This window comes from Rhinolophus sinicus, linkage group LG16 (genome assembly GCF_036562045.2).
Source record: "Rhinolophus sinicus isolate RSC01 linkage group LG16, ASM3656204v1, whole genome shotgun sequence".
Classification (NCBI taxonomy): domain Eukaryota; kingdom Metazoa; phylum Chordata; class Mammalia; order Chiroptera; family Rhinolophidae; genus Rhinolophus; species Rhinolophus sinicus.
The window spans coordinates 34,193,400-34,221,199 of record NC_133765.1 but is presented as its reverse complement, the minus strand read 5'-3'; the positions used below and the strand labels follow the sequence as shown (position 1 = coordinate 34,221,199).

Below are 27,800 nucleotides of genomic sequence, written 5' to 3'. Positions count from 1 at the left end.
GCCTGGTCCACCCTTCAAAGCAATTTTGGAACTCTTTCTGGAAAGGCCATCAGAGCTGTCATATTACCCTTGATGTCCTGAAAATGTCATCAAAATGTCTTCCTTTCAGTCTTTCCTTTGTCTCCGAGTAAAGAAAAAAGTCATTGGGGGCCAGATCAGGTGAGTAGGGAGGGAGTTCTAACAGTTATTTGTTTACTGGCTAAAACCTCCCTCACAGACAGTGCTGTCTGGACTGGTGCAACGTCGTGATGCAAGAGCCATGAATTGATGGCGAAAAGTTGTCTAACTTTTTCACGCAGCATTTTCAGCACTTCCAAATAGTAAACTTGGTTAACTATTTGTCCACTTGGTACAAATTCATAATGAATAATCCCTCTGGGGTCAAAAAAGGTAGCAACATCGGTGCAACAAGTTCGCAAATTTAATTGTCAGACCTTGTGTGATATCTTATTTCTTGGCTGAAGATGGTATCAACGCTTCTGCTTATTTACCATGAGCACTGTGAGTTATTACAGACGTTTGGGATAAGGCAGGGGACCCCAAAGGAAAAGTAGGATGCTGCAGACACAAACAGAGATGGAGGACCACACTCACTGAAGCATCTTTGGTGAGAACAAGAAATTTTTTTTTTTTAAAGATTTTATTGGGGAAGGGTAACAGGACTTTACTGGGGAACAGTGTGTACTTCCATGCCTTTTTTCCAAGTCAAGTTGTTGTCCTTTCAATCTTAGTTGTGGAGGGTGCAGCTCAGCTCCAGGTCCAGTTGCCGTTTCTAGTTGCAGGGGGCACAGCCCACCATCCCTTGCGGGAGTCTAACAGGCAATCTTGTGGTTGAGAGGACGCACTCCAACCAACTGAGCCATCCGGGAGCTCTGCGGCAGCTCAGCTCAAGGTGCCGTGTTCAATCTTAGTTGCAGGGGCGGAGCCCACCATCTCTTGTGGGACTCGAGGAGTTGAACTGGCAACCTTGTGGTTGAGAGCCCACTGGCCCATGTGGGAATCGAACCGGCAGCCTTCGGAATTAGGAGCATGGAGCTCTAACCACCTGAGCCACGGGCCGGCCCGAGAACAAGAAATTTGAAGCAACACAAATGGCCATCAATAAGGAAAACCACTGAATTTAAAATGAGGAAGTGGGGTGGCCGGATGGCTCAGTTGGTTACAGCTCGAGCTCTGAACAACAGGGTTGCCGGTTTGATTCCCACATGGGCCATGTGAGCTGCACCCTTCACAACTAGATTGAAGACAATGGGCTGTTGCTGAGCTTCTGGAGGCGCGGCTGGATGGCTCAATTGCTTAGAGCGCGAGCTCTCAACAACAAGGTTGCCAGTTCAATTAATTCCCACATGGAATGGTGAGCTGTGCCCCCTGCAACTAAAGACTGAAAATGGACTTGGAGCTGAGCTCCAAGCTTGGAGCTGAGCTGCGCCCTCCACAACTAGATTGAAGGACGACTTGGAGCTGATGGGACCTGGAGAAACACACTGTTCCCCAATATTCCCCAATAAAATTTTAAAAAAAACCATGGCTCTTACAAAAAAAAAAAAGATAAAATGAGGAAGTGGATCCTCCAAAACATATTAAGTGGGAAAATATTTTGCAGAAATGCATAATATCTCACTGGTAAAAAACTAAACTAAATGTGTGGGGTGTGTGTGCACACGAGCACACAGATAACACATTTGTACATGCACAGAGAAAGGGACTAGGGTGGGGGTGGTAGTGCATGAAGAGAAATCTTTGCCTTTAATTTTTTATAAATAACACATTAATTTTAACAGAAAGAAAAACAATACAGGCAAAGGAAAGGGAACAGAAAGGTGTTCCAAAGAGCTACACACATTTGCAAAAGGAGACAGTCTAGGAAAGTTTGGGTTCTGCAGTGAGTGCAAGGCTAACAGGGGACCCAAACCTGGGCAGCGGCTTTTGTCAAGTCCAGATAACTGGGGCCTTGACACAAAGATCATTTGCTCTCATTAGTGATAGTCCCGGATTTCTTGTTAGCTGGCTACTCAAGACAAAGTCTTCGCGGGCTCTAACACTCAACTACTCTTTCTTTCGGGCTGAGCAATTGCAAGCTTTCACCTGTAACTTCACTGCTCAGAGTAGCCAAATCTACCTGCTTTGCACTTCCCAGTAGGCATTTTCCCATCAACATCACCACCATCTAGTTAACATCGCCCAGCGCTCAGTATGTATTAGGAACAACACTAAGTAATTTATATACAGTCAGTCACGTCCAGATCTTCCAAAAGCACCAATCTACAGGGAAAAAAGGAGACAAAAAAGGAGATGAATCCTAGGAAACAATCTTCAGCAAATAGCAGATGGAGGAAGAAGGGGGGGAAGCCTCCTCTTCCTTTCCTGGGTAAATGATAATATTTTTACTCCTCGCAGATGGTGCCTCCTAGAATATTGTCAGTGGCAGCAAAGGCAGATGCCTCTGGACTGCCTGGTGCTTTTCTCAGTGGCTTCACTTTTCCATACCTTTCACTTTCTGGTCCATCTGGGAATGGATAGTTTTAGGAGCGAGTAAGGGTTTTGGGAGCCTGTAAAGGTATCAAGCCAGTTAAGGCAGAAGAGGTGAGGAGGGAAATGGAAGGAATTGGTGGAATGGAGGAAGCGTATTATAATGAGAGAGAGAAACAGAATGCGAGGAGGGGAGGGGAGGGAGAGGGAGAGATGGATTTTGAGTCTCCCACAAAAAACAGCACCCTGTGCAACCCACAAACTACATCCGGCATATCCTGCCTGCTGAGCAACACATTGGACCCAGATGCAGCGCTCATGCCTGTATTGTCACCTGTGTCCAGGCAGAGCTCTTAACGGAACTTTAAAAGACACAAGTCTATTATTATTAGTTTAAAAAGGCTCTTTTTGGTGGTATTTTTCCCCATATGCACAAAATTCCCATTTCACAATACTCTCAAAGCGCTGGGGGAAATACAAAAGCATGTTACACTTACCAAGGGGCACACGCTGGCACTCTCAGCCTTTTGAAACAAAATGTCCTCGGTGGTGGTAGACACCAGTGAGTCCTTTGGGATGTCGGCTTCGGGCTGGCCTTCCTTTTTTTCCTCAGTTAAGTAGGATACTCTTTTTTCTTGTCTCGTTTCCCCCTTTTCTGGTTCCAAGTCTCTCCTTTCTTGTCCCAGTTCATCTTGGGGCACATGGTCAGTGTCGTCCCCGAGCTCGCCAGAGGACTGCGATTCGGGGGAACTCATCGGCTGTTCCTTAGAACTGGGTAGCTCCAAATCAAGCAATTCTAATTGTGAGCTCAGGCTGCTTGACAGCTCTGACAGTAATGAATGTTTTGACTCACCACCACCATGGGTTTTCTTAAAAAAGAAATAAAAGGAGATTGTGATTCCAAATACAGTACATGCTGCTACATTCTCTCCTATCTTTTCCTAATCTGCCAGTTAGCCTCTGACTGGAATTATGAAGTGTTTTAAAAAGGAGCCTGGGACATTTTGTACTTAAATAACATGAATCATGGGCGTGTCAGGTTTATTCCTGGCCAACTAGCAGCAGACCCACAATAGTAAAATCATTCCTCTAAGTGTCACTGGTGGTCTCCAAACGACTGACCAGTGACAGAGTGGTACTTTTCCTTGGGCCAGGGAGAGTCTCTAGGAAGCTTACATTACTATTATCGCATTGACTGTTCTAAGGCAAGTACACACCAGTTAATCCCCACCAGCCCTTTAAGCCAGCTCTGGTACATACCTCCACCCGGAAGATTTCCTGACCATCCTCCAAGCTGGGTTAAGTTGTCCTTTCCTGAAAATATCTCCAATGCATCCCTCAATCTCTGCTCTTAGCATATTGTTTTATAGTGTTCGGTTATGGGTCTGCCTCCCCGCACACCCTAGAACTCCTTAAGAGAATGAACTGCATCCTATTTGGTTTTGTATCCCCGTAGCCTGGCATATAGTAAGCACTCAATTAATGATTATGAATGAACGAACGACAATTACTACTTACTGGAGAAGTTTCTGACATGACTGACTGGGGATCAGTCAACGTAAGTCTCTTCAAACTGACCACGGTTTCGGTGACGTCTTGGGGCTTCACTGTGGTTTCTTCTTGGACTTCTGCAGCCACTTCCTCCTGTGCTGCTCCAGCCCTGTCCACTGTTTCTTCTCTGACAGGCTCCTCCTTCCTCTCTTTCTCCTCCCCCTCCTCCTGAGAGTCTCTCCATGCTACTGTGTCATCTTCGTTTGGTTCCTGTTGCATACTTTCTACCTCTGCATAATAATTTGGATCTTCTTCTTCTTCCATTTCTGTTTCTCCATCTTCTTCTGTTTCTCCTAGGGGGTTTTCCTCTGCATCTGACATTCTTCTCTGTTGAGTTTCCTCTAGAGAAATTTGACCATAATAGTCAGCAGGGCCCTCTGTTTCCCATTTTGATTCCTTGGTGCATTAACCTATCAATGAATTGTGCAATACCACCTCTGGTTCCTTTCCACGGGAATACAAAGAGTGTCATCCTCCTGAGAAAGCCTGTCTCAAATCTTGAAAACATAATTGATCCCAGGGCCTCTCATCTTTCTAGGAATAACTTTAGAGCCCTTTAATTATTTAAAATATATTCCTATTCCCACAGGCAGCAAAATGTATAACCCAGGTAGTAGCGACGATTCTAACTGGACTAAGGGAAGAAGCAATGTGGCTTAGTGGTTAAAAGCTTGGACTTTGCAATCAGCCTCTCCTAGCATCCCAGGTCCACTGCTCACCTGCTCTGTGATGCTGGGCAAGTCACTTTAGTCCTCAGAGTCTAAATTTGCTCACAGGCAAAATAGAAATGATAACCTGAAATTTTGAGATGACAGATGTAAAATACTCAACACCGTTGCAGTATAGTGCTTGAGAAATGGTAGCAATTGTTTAAAAAGTTTAAAAGCCTTTTAACATATTCTCTTATTTATTCCTTAAGCAAACTTAATTTGAGGCTCTGAGAGTTGAAGTGACTTTTTCAAGATGACACAACTAGGAAGAAGCAGATCTCTCTGACACTCAGTTCTTCCACCTCAAAAACTGATTTCAAGTCTAGAGCCGCTAGCACGGAGCCTCCTCCGACTGCCAAACTTTGCCAGTGAATCGTGATGCAGGGGCTTTAGGGGAGCGGCGGCAGGTGTGCGGGTCGGCGCAGTGCACAAAGACCAGGCAGCGCCCTTTGCTCCAGCTCAGGTCTCCCTGGGGCCGCCCCAGGCCCCGACTGCCCGGCTGGAGTAAGCGGCCCCCGGGAGGCACCAGGCCCTGGCTTTGCTGGGCACTCCTCCCGGACCCCGTGATCTTTGCCCCTAACTCACAGAGCGCGCCCACCCAGGTCCTTATAGGTCAGGGTCGTTCTGCGGCCTGGACCCCTCCGCCTCCAGCTGCTGCCGCTCTCTTCGAGGGACTCCCTAGTTACGGTTGCCACCCGCCCGTCCCCATGGTAACCGCTGCCGCTGCGGGCGACAAACCGTAAAGCGGAGACTGGACTGGACGGAAGTCACGTGCCCAGAGAGCAGCAGCGAGCGGGGCCGGCGCGCCCCCTGCTGGTCCGGAAGGGAGAGGCGCCGCGGCTACTCTGGCGGCGAAATTGGCTTTCCTGATCTCACCCTTCTCTTTCTTTCCACCCACTTTAAACCAAGCGCGACATCCCCTGAGAAGCTCCAGTGGCCAATACTAGCAATTTTGACTTTCTGAAGTCTTAACAAGATTAAGTGAAGAAGTATGAACCGTTTTGATAAAATTCTCTTTGCCAAAAGAAAGCAAAATTTCCGGGTCTCATACATGCTGCACACATCTATCCACACCTTCTCACCGGGGCACTACATGTTGTGCAGCGAATTTTAGCTAGCTGGGATGAAGTATTATATAGGTTACATTATCTTGCTGTACTTATCACAAAACGTTTCTGCAAAACCAGTTTGGCTATTAGGATCATTCTACCTCAAACTGACCTTCGCAGAAGAGGGCACACTGGCCATCCTGTGGTTTCCAAAGGGAGGGAGACCGGCAGGAAACCAGCCAAAGGCACTGATGCAGAAGACTGCTGCTATTGGTTTAAGAGAATGGGTATGATTCTCTCTAACCCCCGTGCTCCAGTGCTGACTGATGAATATGCACATGCACACATCTCAAGGAAAAAAAAGGGATAAACTGGATGGGACAAGCTGTGTTTATTATCATCTAAGTCTTATAAAAAGAGATTGGAAAATACTTGGAATTAGAACACAATTTAAACAGCAAACATTAGTAAACACAGCATGTGGAGGACAGATGTGGATATATGACCGTCTGGGGAGCACACTCACAGGAAGGCGTTCCAGCTGAGCGTGAGAACCCATGGCTGGAAGCACACCCCAATACCGACTCTTCAGGACAAGCGAGTATGTGTAGTCACCCCAAAGAAATCCAGTCCCAAGGAACACACACAGGCATGCCTCCGCAGAAGGTGCCAGGTCTCTGAAAGAGAGAGTGGTCTGCACGAACTAGTTACAAAATAGTGCTGATCTGAGGGCCTGACAAGGAGATTCAATTATAAAAAAGTCAAATTAGAAGCTAATTTGCAGACTTTTTTATTCTAGAAGTGAAGAGAGCTTGTTGCCTGTTAATGGGTTATGTAAAAAAAGCTGACACCTCGCTGAGCTGCTTGGGTTTCCCTATTCCTATAGGGAGTAATTCTGGCCCTGGAAGTCCAACTGCTGAGGATGCAATTTCTGTATCCAGAGCAGCAATGCCGTAGTGCAGATGATGTTGGGGCAGCCAGAGTGTCTGGAAACCCCATTCACTAAAAGATGATATTCCTAAAATGCTGTTGGTCAAATTGGACTTTGGCACAATTGTTGGTTTGTTCAACCCAACTTTCTGTAAGGGTGTTCTAACTCCTGGTCTGAGATGTTCATATGAAATTCAGTTGGGGTGATAACATGGTCCTATCAGCATTATAAACCTGTGTTTATTTGGGGGAAATAACTCCTAAAAGAATAAAGTCACAACAGCACCTCCCAGAATAACTCCGGCCCACTTGCCCACAATCAGAGGATTCCCATATAAGGCCATGGCCTAATCTGCAAAAGATGCTAAACACCGATCAAGTTTTTAACAGTGCCTTAAATCCCAAGAGATTACACTGGGAGGCCACAGCATTTCCATCATCTAGAAGTTCAGCTTCCAGACTCTTCCAGGTCCTTAAGCTTCAGGGAGAGGAGGAGGAAACCCCACTAGACCCAAGTCCAAGGCAGGGGAAGATGCTCTCCTGTTCCTGTTCCTCAGGGACAATCATCTTTGCAAAGGAATAATGTTGCAGCTGGAAGAAAAAAAGAAAAGGATCGGCTTAAGTTTGGTGACGTCATTCAGGAAGATCAGAAGGTGAGCCCTTCTGAGCTTTTTACCCCCATTCTTTCCTTCTTTTAAAGCAAATGCCCAGTTAATGAAAGAACCAGAGACCAGGGCTCCCTCCACCTCCATACCTGCAATTTCATTCCCGCCACAAGGATTTATCATGAGTTCTATGGGCAAGCTAGGGATTCCCATCATTTCCCAATGACCTCCCTCCTCCCTGCAGCTTTATGTCTAACAAACACACAACTGACACTGCAGTGTGAATGAACAGAAACAGATACTTCACCCCAGCAGGCCTTTTCCCGCCCAGCGTGTTGGGACAAGTCTAAGCTGGTGTTTCTCCCCTCTGCGGATCACTGTCACATTCAGGGGCTTCTGAAAGGAAAACAATCTCATTTTATGTTCAATTTCCTTATCATTCAAAGAGATTCATGCTAAAATGCTGAGATCCTGTTTTTTGCCCATCAGATTGGTAAGGATGCTTATTTTAAGCATAACCCTTAAAATAAGTGTGGTGGATATTGAACTTTTGGGGCAGCCAGTGGGGCTACAAATCAGTACCATCCTCTTGCAGAAACATGTCCCCTGCAAAAAAAATCTTTCAATGGTGTATACAAGATATAATTTGCAAAAGTACAAGATGATATATGAAGTAAGTGTTCATTCCAGGACTGTTTATAAATTCAAATACTGAAAACATCCAAAATATCTTCAAATAAGGTATTTGTTCAAATACAGTATAGTGAATGAAGCGGTTTTAGTAAAAACAAAATAAAACCAGCAAAGTATAAACTGATTACAATATATTTTCTAAAATGACATATGTGTGGCTTGGTGCATAAAAAGTTTTCGGGGAGATAAACAAGAAAACTGTTAACAGTGGTTACTTCCAAGAGAGAGAAGGACTAGTAGTTTGGAGTAAGAGAAGATAACTTCTACTTTTTCTTTTTTTTAACATTTACTTTTCTATCTTTCTATACCATTAATTTTTTACCATGTGTATTACTTGAATTAAAACAAATTAAACTAGGTAGAATAGATACCGAAGAAAATTACGAGTTAAAACAAGATGCATCAAAATTTAAAACTTTTGTGCATCAAAGGACACTATCAACAGAGTGAAAAAAGCAACCCACAGAACAGCAGAAAATATTTGCAAATCATCTGATAAGGGATTAATGTACAGAATAAAGAACTCCTACAAAACTCAACAACTAACAACCCAGTTAAAAAAGAAGCAAAGAACTTAGACATTTCTCCAAATAAGAGAAACAAATAGCCAATAAGCTCATGAAAAGACACTCCACATCACTAATCATTAGGGAAATGCGAATCAAAACCACAATGAAGTATCACTACACATCCATTATGATGGCTACTATCAGAAAATCAGAAAACAGTAAGTGTTGGCAAGGATGTGGAGAAATTGGAACCCTCGTGCACTGTTGGTGTGACTATAAAATGGTACAGCCGCTGTGGAATACAATATGGCAGTTCCTCCAAAAATTGAAAATAGAATTGCCATAGAATCCTGCAATTACATGTCTGGGCATGTACCCAAAGAACTGAAAGTAGGGACTCAAACAGGTATTTGCACACCCACGTTCACTGCAGCAGTATTCACAGTAGCTAAAGGGTAGAAGCAAACCAAGTGTCCATCAACAGAATGGATAAACAAAATGTGGTCTATCCATACAACAGAATATTATTCAGCCTTGAAAAGGAAATTCTGACACATGCGACCACATGGCTAGACCACAAAGACCTTATGCAACGTGATATACACTAGTCACGAAAGGACAAATATTGTATGATTCCACTGATGGGGGTACCTAGAGCAACTTCACAGACAGAAAGTAGATTAGTGGTTGCCAGAAGCTTGGCGAGAGGTGAATGCGAGTTAGTGTTTAAGTACAGAGTTTCAGTTTGGGAAGACGAAAAAATTCTGGAGCTGGATAGTGGAGATGGTTGTAGAACAATGTGAATGAACTAAATGCCAGAGAAACGTATACTTAAAAATGGTTAAATTGGTAAATTTTGTTATGTACATTTTACCACAGTTTTCCTAAGTTATCAGAGATCTATCAATGTAATCTCTGAATCTGAAAAAAAAAAAAAAAAGCATGAAAAAAATTAAAAAACGCCATTTTTCACCTAGATTGTCAAAGAATCAAAGACTGACAATAACACAGCTGGGGGTGGGGGGGTCAAGAAATAAACACTCACATAAACTGCTTGAGAAAATGTGAATGCAAGTTTTCTGGAGGAAGCTTGACAATGTTTATCAAATCTGTAAATGTTGGGCTTCCAGTCAAGATGGTAGAGTAGTATGTAAAGTGTAATTGAAAAATAAAAATTATTTAAAAAAAAAATGTGTAAATGTACATTGCCTTTGACCCAGTAATTCTACTTCTAGAAATCTCTCTGTCAAAAACCTTCACTTAAGACAAAAATATTCACTACACCTTTGTTCAATGGCCAAACATTGGACACAGCTGAAATGCCCAGTGGGGGGTGGGGGGGCTGGCTACATATAGATAGCAAACCAAGCAATGAAACATGAAGACAGACGCACACCAATGGGGAAATCCATTCAAAGTGGGGATAAAATCCAGAAAAGTATGAAGAGTGGGTCTTGTTTGTGTCTTTTTGTTAAAAAAGCAACCACTATAGACATATACATCCACACTGAGAAAATGTGTGAGGGATACACTGATGTGCTTCCAGTTCTGGAAAAAATAGCCCTGGGCAAGTAGAAACACAGAGGTCGTCCTTGACACAGGCTGTCATACTATCTATTTTACATCCTAAATGTCCCTCTGACTTGCCCACTGCCTTCCACCCTCAGCCCGTTCGTCAAAGCTACCATCATCGTTTGACTGGGCTGCTAAAACTGTCAGCCCTCCAATCAGTTCTCTACCTAGCACCCAAGAAATTTTTTCAAGACACAGAGCTGTTTACATGTTACTCTCCAGCTTGGGAGTGTGCATGGCTCCCAACTGCCCCTCAGGAAAAAAGGTTCCAACCAGCCTTCTTTGGTCTTCCCACCTCAGGCCATGACCTGCCAGAAGGCCCCTCTCCTTGCCAGTCTCCCCGCCTTGATAAACTTGTATACACTTAGGGGTCACATCCTACGAACATTCTCCTTCAACTCTGAAGTAAATCAGGACGCCACTATTTGCTCTCCTAGCTCCGTTGAACATTTCCTTCTTCACACTCATCACAGTGTATAATTAATTATGTATCTGTGATTATTTGATTAGTGCTTGTCTCCCCACCAAAGTGCTTCCAAGGCAAGGACCCTCTGTTTATCTGTTTTGCTCCCCATTATAGCACCCGCATCTTGCCCAGGACTCCCATAGAGCAGAGAAAGTATTACTACTACAGGAAGGAGATCCAGGACTTTTATTCTTACTTTGAACAATTTACACTGTAGTTTTTTTACACTAAATATGCATTACTATTGAGATATAATCAACATACAATAAAATTCATCATTTTAAAGTATACAATTCAGTGGGTTTTATATATTCAGAGATTTGTACAACCATCACCACTATCTAATTCCGGAACATTTTCATCACACAAAAAGAAACCCCATCCCCATCAGCAGTCACTCCCCATCCCTCCTCCCCCAGCACCTGGCTGCCACTAATCTACTTTCTGTCTCGATTGCTTTTCCTATTCTGGACATTTCACATAAATGGAATTCTAAAATATGTGGCCCTTTGTGTCTGGCTTCTTGCACTTAGCACAAATCCTTTCCAGGGTCACCTGTATTATAGCGTATCAGTACTCCATTCCTTTTCATACCTGAATAAAATATGCATTATTTTTATAATAGACTATTTTTTAAATTTTAAGACATTTTCCCTTTGAAAATACATGCATTTGAAAAAAAAGAAAATATATGTATTTGATCCAGAAACTCACCTTTAGAAAGTTATCTAAAGAAACAGATTTGTCTACAAGAGTGTTAATGTCCAGGTTTCCACAAAATTGGAAATTACCTCAATGTCTAACAATACAATGCTGTGGGGGTTTTTGTTTCATTATTTTTTTAATTCACAGAGCATATCATGGAAACTTGGACTGCTGAATCTCAAGCTGGGCTCTGGCTCCAGGAGGCCCCAGGGCCCTGAGGAGATGAAGCCCCCCCAGCCCCGCCAGGCCCTCCCCGCAGCTCAGCTTTTATCTGTTGATATATTGGAATTCCCCAGGGAAATTTCATTTGAAGAAAAGTTTCTGTTGCTAAAAAATGCTTAATAACTACTTTAGTAAAGACTGATTTATACAGTATTAACTATAGTTACCACACTGTACACTAGATAATACTGTACTGCATATTTGAAAGCTGCTAAGAGTAAATCTTAAAAGTTTTCATCACAAGAAAAAACATTTTTGCATCTATGTATGGTGATGGATGTTAACTAGACTTACTGTGGTGATCATTTCATAATAGATGCAAATATCAAGTCATTTTGTCATACACTTGAAACTAATGTTAATTATAACTAATGTTATTTATAACTAATGTCAATTATAACTAATGTTATACGCCAAGTATACCAATCAGTAAAAAAGGATTTATAGACCTGTAAGGAGCCTAAGAATATATTTAACTAGAAAGACATTAAAACCCAGTAGCTATTATGTAATCACCAAAAACTGGAAACAACCTAAATGTCCCTCACTGGTAAATGGATAAACAATCTGGGATTCATCTACTCAGCCATGAAAAGGAGTGGATACACACACCAACATGGAAGAACCTCGGGTGTATAATGCGGAGTGAAAGAAGCCAGACTTCAAAGGCTATAAATACTGTGCGGTCCCATTTACATGACATTCTGGAAAAGGTGAAACGATAGGGATGGCACACAGATGAGTGGTCGTCCTGGAGTGGGGCTGGGAAAGGCTTAACCACAAAAGGATATGAAGCTATTTTGGGGGGGACGATGGAACTGCTCTGTATCTTCATTATGGTAGCAGTTACCTGTCTATATATGTTTGTCAAAATTCACAGTACTATACACTGAGAAGGGTAAATTTTGCTATAGATAAATGACACCTTAATAAAAACCACCAGTCACTACACTGTTTCCCCGAAACTAAGACCTAGCTGGACAATCAGCTCTAATGCATCTTTTGGAGCAAAAATTAATATAAGACCCAATATTATATTATATGTATGATTATATTATATATTATATTATATAAAACCCAGTCTTATATTATAGTAAAATAAGACTGGGTCTTATATTAATTTTTGCTCCAAAAGATGCATTAGAGCTGATTGTGCAGCTAGGTCTTATTTTCGGGGAAACACGGTATATACGCTGGTGTGGCCACACAGCTGCCAAGCAGCCATTTCTGAAGGAGAAAACATGGACTCGAAGGAGAGAGAGATTTCTCATTCTATGGCCTTTGGTTCTGTTTTTACCATGTGTATGTATTACCTCCTACAGAAAAAAAAAAGGACCTATTTACAAAACAAACCAGCAACAGTGAGCTGCAACAACTGCAAAGTTTAAAATATGTGACTCAAGATATATAAGAGACATGTATAAACCATAACACACTAGGAAGGCTGAGAAAAAAAAGAATGAAAACTAGAGAGAGACTTTGGGTAGACATAACATAATGAACTTACATCTGCGCTACCTCTAGAAACCTTACCAAAATGATGATGGAACAGTAAAAAGATAACAAAGGCATGATACCACAAGGATAAATAAACAAAGTGGGAAAGGGGACTGCAAAGATGAGAGATGGCAACACAATGAAAAGCTTAAAGAAACTGGACAAGTGCTAGCTGAGCAAGGAGACAATAGGAACCCTGTGTGGTGGTTTTGGAATATGGCCATAAATTCTTTGATAGTCCTTCCTTCGGGAGGTAAAGGTGAATTCACCTCCCTTTGAGCACAGGCTGAACTTAATGAATCACTTCAAAGAACAGAATAAACTGGAAGTGAAAACGGGCGTCTTCAAAGACTGGGGCAAAGACCACACTGTGGCCTCCTCTGAACACTCTGGAGAAAGCCCACTGCCATGTTGGGGGAGCAGCAAGCAGCCCCTGTGAGGAGCACGTGAAGCCTCCTGCCAACAGCCACGTGAGTGAGGCATCTCGGAAGCAGATTTTTTTCACCTCAGTGAAGCCCCCAGATGACTAGAGCCCCTGCCAACATGTTGACGGCAAACTCATGAGACGCTAAGCCAGGACCACCCAGCTACAAAACACTCCTGGATGCCCAACCCTCAGAAAGTATTAGATGTAAATGTTCGTTGTTTTAAGCTGATAATTTTGGGGGTGATTTTTTTTTTTTTTAACTCACCAATAGAAAAATAACACACCCTTTATGGTAAAGGGATAAAGGGACATAGACGAAGAACAAATAGGTGTGTTCCAGAAAGGTTCAGAAAAAACAGACCAAGGGAACAGAATAAAGAATCCCACATACAGGAATTTGATATGTCACAGAGGTGGCAACTGGGTGGGTAAAGTATTAACTGTTCAATAAATGGTTGGGGGACAACAACTATCCTTGGGGGGGGGGGGAAAGTCTGGTGCCCTACCTCATAGCATTCTCAGAAATTAATTCCAGATGAGGAATATACTCAAGAGAAGTAACAACAAATGTCCACACAAGAAATTGTACATGAATGTTCCTAGCAGTACTACTCATAATAACCAAAAAGGTAGAAACAACCTAAATGTTCATCAACTGATGAGGGGATAAGTAAAACGTGGTCTGTCCACACAACGGGATATTATTCAGCCACAAAAAGGAGCAAAGCACTGATACACGCCACAACATGGATGCATTTTGAAAACATTATGCTAAGTGCAAGAAGTTAGTCACAAAATACCACATATTGTCGGGTCATCCCATTTATATGAAATGTCCAGAATAACCAAATCCATAGAGACAGAAAGCAGTTTAGTGCTTCCCTGGGGTTGGTGGGATGGAGGGAATCGGGAATGACTGCTAATGGGTATGAGGCTTCTTTTCAGGGTGATGAAAATGTTCTAAAATTGACTGTGGTGACGGATGCACACTCTATGAACACACTAAAAACCACTGAATTACGCACTTTAATGGGTGAACTGTACGGTATGTGAATCATACCACATAAAACTGTTGTAAAAAATAAACTCCAATTTAATGTAAACAATTTAATGTCAAGGTCATGGCATAAAGAAAAACAAAAAACAAAACAGGCCGGCCCGGTGGCTCAGGCAGTTGGAGCTCTATGCTCCTAACGCGGAAGGCTGCTGGTTTGATTCCCACGTGGGCCAGTGCCAGATGGCTCAGTTGGTTGGAGCGCATGCTCTCGACCACAAGGTTGCCAGTTCAACTCCCACAGGGATGGTGGGCTGTGCCCCCTGCAACTAACAATGGCAACTGGACCTGGAGCTGAACTGCGCCCTTCACACTAAGATTGAAAGGACAACTTGACTTGGAAAAAGTCCTGGAAGTACACACTGTCCCCCAATAAAATCTTTAAAAAAATAAATAAATAAAAATAAAAGTACTAGAAGAACTTCTTTAAGCAGATGCAGAAGCCATAAAGCAAACAACTGGTGAATTCTGACAATATCAGAATTTTAAACTTTCATACACGTACAGTGATGAAGGTGTCACTGTGGAAATGGCGGTGTCTTCTAGCAGGGATGCAGGGACACAGGCCCGACGCCTGCCTTCCGATGCGTTACATCTGGATGACCCGCACAATCAAGCAGGACTCAAGTGGGCACAAGAAAACCCCGGAATTATTGGTTAAACTGAAGGAAACATTTGGGAACCAAAACCTTTAGTAAATAATTTCCGTGGACTTTGAGCCCCATATTTCTCCCGCAATGTATGAATCTTTGCCAAAAAAACTTTTATTGAGGTTACATTACTGAAAAATTAGATAAGATGATTAGGTGGAAATGTTATTTAACGACATACTATGCCACCAAGTTGGAAGCTATAATTGATTTTGAATTCCAACTCTTATTATGTTTTTAAGGACTGAAATTGTCAAAGTGCACACGAATCGAGTTTTAATACATTGCTGTTTGAAGAGTACTGAGTTACCATGTATTGCCCCATATTTATTTAAATCATTAGGTGTGGTTTTGACAGGGAAAAACCCTGTAATATAAATAAATTCAACAAAATGGATGTCTAATTAAAAAAAAAAAAAAAACCTCTCAAATAATCGAAGGCACCATAAACAAAGTTAAAAGACAAGCCACTAACCAGGAGAATCATGCAGAATGTAAACAGGCAAGGGTTTAATATCTAGAATATATACCAAATTCCTACAAATCGATTTTTAAATAGGACAAATAACCCAGTAGAAAAAAATGGGAAAAAATATAAACCAACAATTCACAGAACTGAAAACATAAACATCAGTGAAAACATAAAAAAAATAATTCTCAACCTCACTGGTAATCAGGAAAATACAAATTAAAACAAGATGCCATGTGTGTGCACAGTCGTGAACAAGCATGCATGGCTGTTCATACTGCCGTAAAATTGGAAATTACCCATACGTCCACCACTACGGCAATGGACAGACAAATTGCAGTCCATTCACATCGTGGAGTACTATGCAGCAGTGAAAAAGTGAGGCATATGCCACAGTACAAAGGTCTCTAAGAAACACTGTTAAATAAATCAGGGACAGAAGTAGGAGAGGGGTATTTTAGATAGGGTGGCTAGAAAGGCCTCACTGAGAGGGTGTCACTTGTACAAGATGAGGGAGGTCAGGGAGTGAGATGAGGGACATAAGGGAGGAAAAGCATTCTAGGCAGAGGGAACAGCAAGTGCGGAGGCCATGAATGGGGACTGTGCCTGAGCAACAGCACTTTGAAGGCAGCAGTCAAGGGCTCCGTCAACGTTTCCTGGCCCTGACAGTTCTAGAGTCACGTCCGTAACCCCCTACTCACCCCCTCGCTGTGCTGTACCACATTGCCAATGTTTTGTAGTGACTGGAAGTTTTGGGTGTTTACGGAGCCAAACTCCACAATCTCGTCATCCACTTGCAGACCCTACAGAGAGAAGTAAAAACCAGGCTAGATTAAATATGCTTCTGGTGTTCTTTACCCTTCTATGCCCAATTTAATGTCAAGGTCAAGAGCTTGCTTTCTACAAGGGAAAATGGCAGGCGCAGAGGTCAGGGATTTAGACAGCTCATCCAGGAAGGGGTGGTGGATAATTGGGCCACCTCCTCCAGGGGGGATCTTCCCAGGGCAGATGTAATAGAAGGTGGCCAGGTCTGCCCAGTTGTACCTTGAGATATGTGGGGAAAAGCCGAATGCTGCTCTCATTCAGGGGCAAGAAGGTTCAAAGGCAAGAAGAGGCAGGCAGGCCAGTCTGGGCCTATGTCGTCCAGGGATCAGAATGTACACAAGTTTGCCCTAGAAGCCCCAAACAAGCAGACCCTTTCGTTCTAAGAACACAGACCACAATCCATTCATCCCTTTGTCATGGGCAGACGACAGCAGTGAGCTACATGCTGTGGCTTCAGCAGGGAACAGCATAGAGCTTGTGTCTAACTTAGTCTTGTGATCATAAATCGGACTGGCGGGACCTAAATGCAGGGCCCAGCTCTACCTCTTAGCAGCCATGTCTCTGAGGCCCGTCTTCATGGGTGAAATGGGGTAAAAGGTAGTCCCTACCGCAGAAGGTGGCCAAGGGATTAAATATTAAATGCACACCCACATCACTACTTGTACATGACGTTCACAGTAGCATCATTCATAATAGCCAAAAAGTGGAAACCAAAATGTCCATTAACTGATGGATACATAAAAGATGGTCTATCCATCAATGGATTATTACTCAGATAAAAAAAAAAGGAATGAAAATAGACACACATGCTCCCACATGGTTGAACCTTGAAAACACGATGCCAAGTGGAAGAAGCCAGACATAAAGGACCACATATTGTATGATTCCACACATGTGAAATGTCCCAATAGGCAATTCAGAGACAGAAAGCACATTGGTTGGTGCTGGGGGAGGTGGGGGCTGGGGGGAATGACTAATCGGTAAAGGGTTTCTTTTTAGGATGATGAAAATGCTCTTAAATTGACTGTGGTGATGGAGGCACAACTCTGTGAAAACACTAAAAGCCACAGAATTGTGTATTTTAAATGGGTAAATTTTACGGTATGTGAATTATATCTCAATAAAGCTGTTTAAAACTTCTTAAAATACACCGGGCAAGATGTAGAACTCATTTGGCAGGACACTTGGTGGAGAGCAAGGGTTTAGTAAATGGCAGCTGTTGTCTATTACTCAGTGCCCGGCTAAAATGGGCCTCCGGAAGAGACCCTCTTTCCCTCTCTTGGGACATTTGTCACCTCCTACCTTGTGTCCAGGCCTCTCCCTGACCAATTTGATGTGCAGCAGGGGCCTTTCCGAAACCCTGGCCCTGGCACGGGGCTGGGCCTCCAGCAGGCCTTGGTGTTTGCTGAATGAGTAAGTGAAGTCAAGCGCAGCATGGAGACAGCGTGGGGCTGTCTTTCCAGGGTCCTCCCCACTGCACCGCCACCCTAAGCTGCCTGACCTACAGCGCCCTCTGGGTGCAAATTTCGGTGGCTGGGCCCTGGCTCACCGCGAGGCTGGCGGGGGAGCCAGGGCTGATGCTGTTCACTTTGGCGAAGGCCTGAGGTGGGGCGAGGGCCTGGCTCTGGCCCAGGTTGCAGCTCACAGCCTCTTCGTGGGCCTCAGCCATGTCCCGGGCCTGCTTCTCCTTGTCGCGAGCATGCAGCTGGTGCAGGGCGTCCTCCACCTGCTTCATCACTGCCTTGTGATCGTTCTGCAAGCCTGGAAGGAGAAGAGCGTATCAGGGCCAGGCAGACGGCCGAGGACACGGGACTCCCACTCATTCACTGAATATTTAACGAGTGCTGACTGTGTGCCAGACGTGCAGCTGGAGGCTGAGGACCAATGTGTGGGCACCACAGAGGAGCTACCTCCATAAGGCTCATGTCTAGCAAGGAAAAGAGCCAGGGAACAAGGAATTCCCATAATTACAGCTGAGGACTGCAACGAGGGCCGAGCCTGCCAGGGGACCTCATCTTGCTCGTCTAGGAGATCAGGGAAGGCTTCCCGAAGGCAGCACCGTTTCAGCTGAGACCTGAAGGGCGAGCAGAAGTAAGGAACGTTCCATGGCCACAAGCTCCGATGCGCACAAGGGGCAAGTGTGGGAGTCACACGAATGAATGAAACGGGCAAGGTTGCACTTTTCTCTGAATGCCTCCAGGGGTAAAAATGATGCCTGCATCTACTCATACACGGCTGGGGACGTTCAGTCTCGGAGAAGTAACAAGGAAAAGGCTGGACATTAGGAGTTTGGGGGTGAAATCCTTGAGTTTTTCAGAATTGATGGCTAATTCAAAATGCTGTGAACCACTGTCCAGTCAAATAAGTCCTCTCTGCAGGCCGGTCCAGCAGTGGTTGGCATTTTGATGATTTCTTTCCACCTAAAGCCACTTCCTGTACTGCTGTGGATTCCAGTTCCCTTGACGACTTTCAGAGGCCTGAGCTGACCAGCAGTGCCCGCCAACCCATAACTAGCATCCGTGGGTCCCAGACTTTCACACTTTCCAGGTGCCTTCCACCATGGGCATGCATGGCTACCTGACCTGGTTCCACTGCCCCCAGCACTTTGGAGCACAGGTGAGGCCCTCAGGCATAATGGGACTCCAGTACTCAACCCACAGGAGCAGACGAGAGAAAAGAACCCAGGTTTGAGTAAATGGAGACATATACCAGCGCAAGAAGACTTAAAGTGGTATCAGTGCGTAACATACGGTCACTCTCTGACTGGAAAAGAACCCCCTCTCCCAGGGTGATAAGCTCCATGAGGAGCCCCAGAACCTTCAAAATGCCTGGACTCGACCTACAGCTTTGGAAAATGAAACGACTTTATTTACAATATGTTGCAGTTCAAATCAGAATACAAAAAAAAACTTTTCCTGGACAAAATGTTTCCGAGGGCCGGCCCGGTGGTTCAGGCGGTTGGAGCTCCGTGCTCCTAACTCCAAAGGCTGCCAGTTTGATTCCCACATGGGCCAGTGGGCTCTCAACCACAAGGTTGCCGGTTCAACTCCTCGAGTCCCGCAAGGGATGGTGGGCTCCGCCCCCTGCAACTAAAGATTGAACACGGCACCTTGAGCTGAGCTGCCTCCCGGATGGCTCAGTTGGTTGGAGCGCGTCCTCTCAACCACAAGGTTGCAGGTTCAACTCCTCAACTCCCACAAGGGATGGCTGTGCCTCCTGCAACTAGCAATGGCAACTGGACCTGGAGCTGAGCTGCGCCCTCTACAACTAAGATTGAAAGGACAACAACTTGACTTGGAAAAAAGTCCTGGAAGTACACACTGTTCCCCAATAAAGTCCTGTTCCCCTTCCCCAATAAAAATCTAAAAAAAAAAAAAAAAAGAAGAAGAAGTTTCCGAGGCATATTTCAAAATCAAACTTACAACTGTAATAAATGCAGTATACTAAATATAAGATATTAAAAATAGGAAGGACTGGGTATAGAGTATATGGGACCTCTGTATTATTTTTCCCATTTTACTGCAAATCTAAAACTGTTCTAAAAAATAAAGTCTAGCTTTAAAAATGAAATAAACTTGTGAGAATAGTTTTTCAAAAGAAGACCTATAAGAAGGAATTGCTCAGCCAGATTCTTAAGTATATTAAAGTCATAAGACAGTGCAATATTAGCACCCAAAGTTAGAGTGAACAGAACAGGGCCAAAAGCCCAGAAAGATGTAAGCATGTCGAAAGATTCAATATGTAATACTGGTAGTGTTTCAAATGAATGGAGAAAGAACGGACTATTCAACACATGATGTTAGACGTGGATGGACCTGGAGAGCACGATGCTAAGTGAAATAAGCCAGACGGAAGCGGACAAGAACTGTATGATTTCACTCATATGTGGGATACAAAACAGAAAGCAAGAAAAGAACAAATAAAACAAACTCATAAACACAGACAACAGAATGGCGGTTACCAGAGGGGAAGAGGGTGTGGGGAGAGAACGAAGAGGGTAAAGGGGGACAAATATATGGTGACGGAAGGAGACAAGACTTTGGGCAGTGAGCACACAATGGAGTGTACAGGTATTGTATTATAAAATTGTACACCTGAAACTTATATGTTATGAACCAATGTTACTCCAATAAATTTAATTTTAAAAATTTAGGGGCGGCCGGTTGCTCAGTAGTTAGAGCACAGTGCTCATAACACCAAGGTCGCCAGTTTGATTCCCATATGGTCCAGTGAGCTGCGCCAACCACAATTAGATTGAAAAAAAAACCAGAACAATGACTTGACATGGAACTGATTGATGGGTCCTGGAAAAACACAATGTTCCCCAATATTCCCCAATGTAAAAAAAAAATAAATTAACAAATAAATAAGATAAAATAAGAAATTAAAAATAACCCAAACCTCAAAAAAAAATTTTTAAGTTAAAAAAATAATAATAATAAATGGTGTTGGGACCTCAAGCTAACCATTTGGAAAAAAACAAGTCGTACCCTCCCTCACACTGTGAGCTAGAGCCTCTCAAATGTTCTCCAGAACCCTCCAAACTAGCCAAGCCAAAGGGGCTGCATCCCTGCAGCGTCTAAGGTTTAAGCCAAAAGCCCCAAAGTTCCCTCCAGTCTGATCATCTTAAAATGGTTTTTCCTTACTCTGTATCTTCCTATTTGTTTTAATGTGAAAATGGCATGCTTCTTTTCCCCAAATCTTCAAGGAAAAGTCATGCTCTAAGAAGTCCTATGATCATACTGTGGCTCTTAAGGAACTTTTGGCATCTTAAGCTGTATCCCACCCGAGGGTACTTGCACCCTCATTGAGAAGCACGACCTTGTACCAAAACATGCTGCAGATGGAGTCAAGATTCAAAGAGGTAACAGAAGTCATTAAGTGGAAAATGTAGACGATAAATTCCCTTCTAATATGACTTGGTGGGGGACTGCTGGTTGGCTCCCTGTGGCAAGGTGAACAGTGGCCCCACAAAGATGTCCTGAACCCCAGAACCTGTGACTGTGTTACTTTACATGGCAAAGGGGACTTTGTAGATGCAATTAAGTTCAGGCCCCTGAGCCAGAGAGAGTACCCTGGATTACCCAGGGGGTGGGCCCAATGCAATCACAAGGGTCTTTATAAGGGAAAGAGGGAGGCAGAGGGTGAGAGAAAGAGATGTGATGACAGAATCAGAGGTTGGAGAGATGCAATTGCTGGCTTTGAAGATGGAAGGGGCCATGAGCCCAGGAATGTGGGCAGCCTCTAAAAGCAAGGGAACAGGCTGTCCCCTAGAACCTCCAGAAGGAACACAGCCCTGCCTGACACCTTGATCTAAGCCCTGCGAGACCCACTTGGATGTCTCACCTCCAGAACTGTAAGGTAACAAATGTGTGACATTGTAAGCCACTAAGTTTGTGGTCACTTGTTACAGCAGAAACAGAAAACTAATACAAGACCCAACCTCTACTCTCCCTCTGTTCCTGTCTGTCACTATCATTAACAGCTAAACATATTTCCTATCACAGAATTGATCTGATTAGAATGGTAAACAATATTTGACTTGGGCTTCTACGATTATTTCAATAAAGTTTCCACAATGAAGTAAAGTTCTTAAAAACAAAATGACCAATGAAACCATATATATGGAACGAGATAATCCCATCCAGGCAGAAGACAGGGAAGCAGATAACATGGAAGAGTGGTGATTTCATTTCTGTGCCTTAATGTCCTCTCCTGCGAGGTGGGAGATATCCCCTGAGGGTCACTCACAGACGATGTTGTGCCTGGCAGTCCGGACTTGGTACAGGTCCACGTCGGAGCGGGGGTAGCCCTCGCAGTCCACCAGCGGCTGGTTCATCCCAATATCTTTTTGCTGGAGGGAAGGAAAGTGGTTAAAAAGACTGCACAGGTATGAAGTCCTCAAGACCTCTTTCCCCAGCCTCTTTTCCTTCGCAATCCTAACAAAGGGGACAGTGACGAAAGCTGCCATATATTGACCACTTAGCACAGACCAGGTTCTTTGCCCACATCCTCTCACAAACACCCTCTGAGGGGGGCACTATATGTTAACTTTTAATAACACAAGTAATGCATGAATCATTCTCCTTTTTTTGAAGTTAGAACTGTGCCAATAAAACCAAAGGCTTCTTTGAGCAACAACCCCAAGGCCAGCGGCCCCTTGGACTCCTCCAAACCCTCCTTCCTACAGGCAGCTGACACCTGGCTGGTGACCTTGGAAGCTGGAGGGCTGTGAAAATCCCTAAAAGCACCCTGCTGTGGCAGGACTTTGGTTCCTCTGAATATAAAAAGGGCTCTCAAAGGGGCTTTCACCCCAGGGAGGATACACTGATATCACCCACCTGGGTAGAGGAATGGGGTGGGGGAGGGGCGGGGAGCGCAGAGGACAGGGAGACAGACTTTTCTTTTTACATCCCTTAGTAGACTTTGAATTTTTTTAAACTTTTATTTATTTTTAAGTGTGGTTTTCCAGGACCCATCAGCTCCAAGTCAAGTAGTTGTTTCAAGCTAGTTGTGGAGGGCGCAGCTCACAGTGGTCCATATGGGGATCGAACCCACAACCTTGTTAAGAGCACCGTGCTCTAACCAACTGAGCTAACCGGCTAGACTTTGAATTCTGACCATGAGAATGTATTCCCTATTTGAAACAATACGTTCATTTGAGCATTTTAAAGTCTTTTCCTACGTAAGTCAGAGCATGGTGCACAAAAGAAACTCCGGACCCATTAGCAATCACTGGACCCATTAGCGGACCCAATTAGCAAAAACTCCCTCCCCTCAGCCCCAGCAACCACTACGCTACTTTCTGTCTACAGATTTGCCTATATTCTGAATATGTCATATAAATGGAATCATAAAATATGTGGTCTTTTGTAATGAACTCTATAGCACCATGTTTTCAAGCTTCATGTATGTTGTAGCGTGTCAGCACTTCATTCCTTTTATTGAATAATATCCCATTGTATGGACAGACCACATTTTATTTATCTATTCATCAGTTGATGGACATTTGGATGGATCACCTTGTTATGCATTTTTATACCTTACATTTAAGGGAAAAGAGTCTCATTTTTTCACATGCTGTAGAATTATAAAATTTCCTTTTCAAATAAATTTATTTAAGTAAAAAAGTGAGTCAATTTAAAGAAAAACATAAAGGGAATGACAATACAGGAAGTATATGGATACAGCGTCCTGTTTAGGTACAAAGTAACTGAAGTTTAAGAAATTGCTGGGGGGCGGCCCGTTGGCCCAGTAGGTTAGAGCGAAGTGCTCCTAACAGCAAGGTCGCCGGTTCGATTCCCACATGGGCCAGTGAGCTGCACCCTCTACAACTAGACTGAAAAAAAACTAAGACTTGACTTGGAGCTGATGGGTCCTGGAAAAACACACTGTTCCCCAATATTCCCCAATAAAACTTAAAAAACAATTGCTGGCATGTTTGAAAGCACCGGTTCTGGATTCAGCAGGCCTGAGATCTATACCCCACTTTGTGACTTTGAGCAAGTGACTTCCCCTTCATTAACCAGCACCCATCAGTCATATAGTCAGCACTCAGTAAAATGGTACCCTGGCCTCCATATGCTAGTTTATCTTACTCCCACCACTAAAATGCATTCCATCCGCCCTTACATAGGATGTAACTAATTTACCCCTTCTCTGCAAATTGACTTGTGGTTTTACACTACTAGGTGGCTTGAAAAAAATTATCAGTTTGGGAGCCAGACGGACCTGGAAACTAGCCCCACCACTGCCACTTCACAGCTACAAAACCCTAGGCAGGGGTCTGCCCCACTCTGAGCCTCGTTTCCTCCTTATATAATAAGGCTAATGAGCCTTACCTATCACTCAAAGCTCAGTCCTTTGACCAGTAGCATCAGCATCGCCAGAAACACAGCATCTGCTCACGCGTGCCCCGCCCACCATGAGAATCTGAATTTTAACATACACATTAACGCTTACAAAGCTCTGACATAAAGTGGTTAGTAGACACAGGCCATCAGGTAAAGGTTCAACAAAGACTGATGATGGTGGAGACTATCAATCACCCAGCCTCTGCAAACTTGTTAGCTCTGTGACGGGCGGCAGGTCTAAGTTAAGTGACGCCTGTTCCCTCATCCCTAAATGGTGGCAATAACAGAGCTCACCTCAAAGGGTTGCTGCTTCGATTAAATGAGCTCACCAATGAAAATCACGTAAAACAGGGCCCAGCACATAGTAAGGGCTCCATAAACTTTCGCTCGAATATCAATGTTGTTCTTAGTTCTCAACGTTGTTTGCCTCACTGCCCGAGGCCGACAGAGGCCGCAGGTGCGGCGCCAGGGCCTCCCACGGAGGGCGAGAGCCACAGCTGAGAGCTCAAGCGGAGGCCGCCCCGGCCTCCCAGTCCCCCCGGGTCGGGGGCCGAGTCCGGAGCCCTTGGGGTGGCCCCACGCCGCCCGGGGACCCGGAGCCCACACTCACGCTCTCCAGAATGTCATAATTGGCCTTGATCTGCGCTTCGATTTCCTCCTTGCGCCGTATCAGCTCCTGGATGTCGCTGACTGTCACGGCGCCGGCCTGCGGAAAGCCTGCGCTCGGCTTCTCTTCCTTCTCCGACATCGTGGACCTCCACCGGGGATTCTGAACACCCGGTTTCCCGGTCGCAGACGCGGGAGGAGACTGGCTACGGCTCCGCCCGCGGGTCAAAACACCTCGGCCGGCCGCGAGCGCGGGGAAGTGTGAGGGGCGTGGCTCCGTCGGTGGGGGCGGTGTCACCGGAAGCCACACCCTGCTGGAACACGTGGTCCTGTGGCGACTCCACCTGGGGCGGGATGCGGAGGATTGGCTTCCCTGTCTGTACCCTCCAAGCGCTGGCCCTGACCAGGGCGGATGATCACTCCTTAGCTGACTCATTTTCTTTCCTCATTCATGCAACTAACATTTACGTATTGAATGCCGACTACTCATATGTCCGTCCGAGAGCACTATGCATGGCTCTCCAGCTCAGCTCTTCACATGACAGAGCCCCTGAGGGTTTACAAAACACTCAGATTCCGAATCCCCCGTTTTACAAACCTTACAAGCTTGAGTTCAAATCTACTTACTGCAATGTAGTGACCTTAGGTAAATTACTACATTTCTCTGAGCCTCCGTTTTCGCATCTGTAAATTGGTTCCATATCAATAGCAATCAATGTCATAGAGCTGACATTTTGCCAACAAATATTTATTGAATGCTTCCTTTGTGCCTCACATTGTCCTGGGTGCTAGAGGGGTACAGAATTGAATGCTGGGCTCAGTCCCTGTCACATAATTAAAGTCTCTATAAATTTTGGTTAAAAATAATATTGATGATAACGGTAATAGTAATACCAATAATTTACCAAATACTTAAAACAGCAAGACACTGTTCTTGAAACCAATATTACCCTCATTTGACAGCTGAGAAAGCTATCTCAATAACCAACTTGCCCAACCAGCAAAATAAGCAGCCCAAATTTCAACCCCGCTTAAAATCAAATGATGAAACTTAATATCTTAATATGCGCCCCTAATGTTTTGCACTGAAAAGGACACAACATCACTGATGTAGTATTCAACCATGTTTGCCCTGAATCCAACGATGGAAAACAAATCCTAATTTGAGGGACATTCTTCAAAACAACTGGCTTGAACTCTTCAAAAAGGTCAGTGTTGTGAAATACATGCACATGGTAGGTGATTGCCTGGATTAAAGATTGAAGAGATGCAGGGAAATGCAATGTGTGCTCTTTGTTTGGATCCTAGGTCCCCCCCCAAAAAAATAATAAAAGCCATAAAAGACATTCTTGAGACAATTGGGGAGATTTGAATTGGCTGGTAGAGTATCAATGTTACATTTCCTAATTTTGATGCTGACACTGTGGTTATACAAGACACTGTCCCTAGAAAAAGCAACCTGTAGTATCGAGGGGAAAGAGAGCCAACTTATTTTCAAATGGTTCATAAAAAAATACGAATTTATATTTGTAGACAAGAGAATGATGAGGCAAATGTGGCAAAGTGAAAATAATTGCTGATTCTAGGTGAAACCTACATGAACAATATATGTGAACATTCTCTGTACCATCTTTGCAACTTTCCTGTGAGTTTGAAATAATTTCAAAATAGAAAGTTACAAAAATCATCTTTAGAAAGAAAAAAAGTAGAACCAATTACACTAGGACTCCTATATTTTGTTCAATTATCTTTTTTAAATAAACTAACATTTCTAACGTTGACCCCACCCCCAAAAAAAGGGAAAAAAGAGAGACACACAATAACTAAGTACAATGCATGATCTTTGATTAGATATTAGATTTTTTTTTCATTAAAAAGCAGCAATTTTAAAAGACATTATTGGGATAATTAGTGAAATTTGATAATTTGATATGGACTTAGTATTATAGTGTATCACTATTAAATTCTCTCAGTAAGAAAATGGTATTGTAATTATATAAGAGACTCTCCTTATTCAAAGGAGATGAATGCTAAAATATCTAGAGGTGTAGTGTCATAATTTCTGCAATTTGCAAGTGGTTCAGGAAAAAAAGCTACAGAGAGAGAGAGAGAGAAAGGGGGGAGAGAAAGAGAGAGAGAGAGAAAGAGAGGGGCAAAATGTAACAATAGGTAAACCTAGGTGAAGGGTATATGGATGTTCATGGAAACAATCTTGCAACTCTTCTGAGGTTTGACATTTTTCCAAATAAAAGGGAGGGGAGAAGATTCTCACCTATGCAGTCTTGAAACCACACCTATTGTTTAAATCACTATATTATGTTATTATTGTCAATATTGTTATGATTATCATAAACCTAGATTCTGTTTCTGCTCCTGCATTCATAGCTCTCATCCATCACCTTCACCTCTATTCTCCTACCACCCCAATATTTTTCCTGATTGCAGTGGCCTATGAACTGTCTCAGCTTCTAGGTTGCCCCTTTCATCCATTCTCCATACAGCACCCAAAATAACCTACCCAAAGTGTGACATTGTCACTCTGCTATTTAAAAGCTTTCGGTGGCTTTCCAGCACCCTTCTCTTGTCTTTCAAGACTCTTCTAATCCCCACTTGTCTTTTGAACCCACACACACACACACCCTCCACCACACATAGACAACTTATGTTCCAGCCACACTTTCTGGTACATGTATTGCTCCATCTCTCTTGGCACAGGGTCGGGCACCTGCTCATCCCTTCTCTAGGGCACCATCTCAGGTCAGGTCAAGTCAGGCTGATAACTTTTTTCTTCCTTTAAATTTTTTTGGGTAATATTGGGGGACAGTGTGTTTCTCCAGGGCCCATCAGCTCCAAGTAATTGTCCTTCAATCTCGTTGTGGAGGGTGCAGCTCAGCTCCAAGTCCAGCAGCTGTCTTCAATCTTTAAGCTGTAGGGGACG

The 27,800-nt window shown here is 43.8% G+C and overlaps 2 protein-coding genes across 9 annotated transcripts in view; both read right to left on the bottom strand.

Annotated features, from left to right (window-relative positions):
* CFAP251 (cilia and flagella associated protein 251) overlaps positions 1–6,029 on the bottom strand; it is a 55,018-nt gene extending 48,989 nt beyond the window's left edge. The window contains exons 1-3 of one of the 7 annotated variants that reach the window (XM_074321491.1): positions 5,316–6,029; positions 3,988–4,361; positions 2,967–3,338 (exon numbers count right to left, since the gene is read on the bottom strand). In XM_074321491.1, coding sequence (XP_074177592.1) covers positions 2,967–3,338; positions 3,988–4,341 — 726 coding nt within the window. In that variant the 5' untranslated portion in view covers positions 4,342–4,361; positions 5,316–6,029. The remainder of the gene's footprint in view (positions 1–2,966; positions 3,339–3,987; positions 4,362–5,315) is intronic. The other 6 variants (XM_074321489.1, XM_074321492.1, XM_074321490.1 and 3 more) reach the window with 6 other exon arrangements.
* A 122-nt stretch (positions 6,030–6,151) lies between these two features.
* Positions 6,152–25,121, bottom strand: PSMD9 (proteasome 26S subunit, non-ATPase 9). 2 transcript variants are annotated; one of them, XM_019734060.2, is made up of 6 exons: positions 24,867–25,119; positions 22,155–22,257; positions 17,953–18,164; positions 16,280–16,381; positions 7,622–7,710; positions 6,152–7,300 (listed from the first exon to the last, which is right to left on the bottom strand). In XM_019734060.2, the coding sequence occupies exons 1-6, from the start codon at positions 25,002–25,004 to the stop codon at positions 7,273–7,275; spliced, it is 672 nt and encodes a 223-aa protein (XP_019589619.1). In that variant the 5' UTR covers positions 25,005–25,119; the 3' UTR covers positions 6,152–7,272. The 2 variants fall into 2 exon arrangements, with proteins under 2 accessions (XP_019589619.1, XP_074177594.1); XM_074321493.1 differs by having other exon boundaries at positions 6,930–7,300; positions 7,622–7,707; positions 24,867–25,121.
* Between the last annotated feature and the right edge of the window lie 2,679 nt (positions 25,122–27,800).

Bases quoted from the DNA above. Each gene is read 5' to 3' on its own strand.
- PSMD9 (XM_019734060.2), bottom strand. From the start codon at position 25,004: ATGTCGGAGAAGGAAGAGAAGCCGAGCGCAGGCTTTCCGCAGGCCGGC. The intron at 16,382-17,952 runs GTGAGCCAGGGC...TTCTCTCTGTAG, and splicing joins GCTCCCCCGCCAGCCTCGCG to GGTCTGCAAGTGGATGACGA. The intron at 7,301-7,621 runs GTGAAGTATCTG...TTTTTCTTCCAG, and splicing joins GCGGGAAAAGGCCTGCTGGG to CTGCAACATTATTCCTTTGC.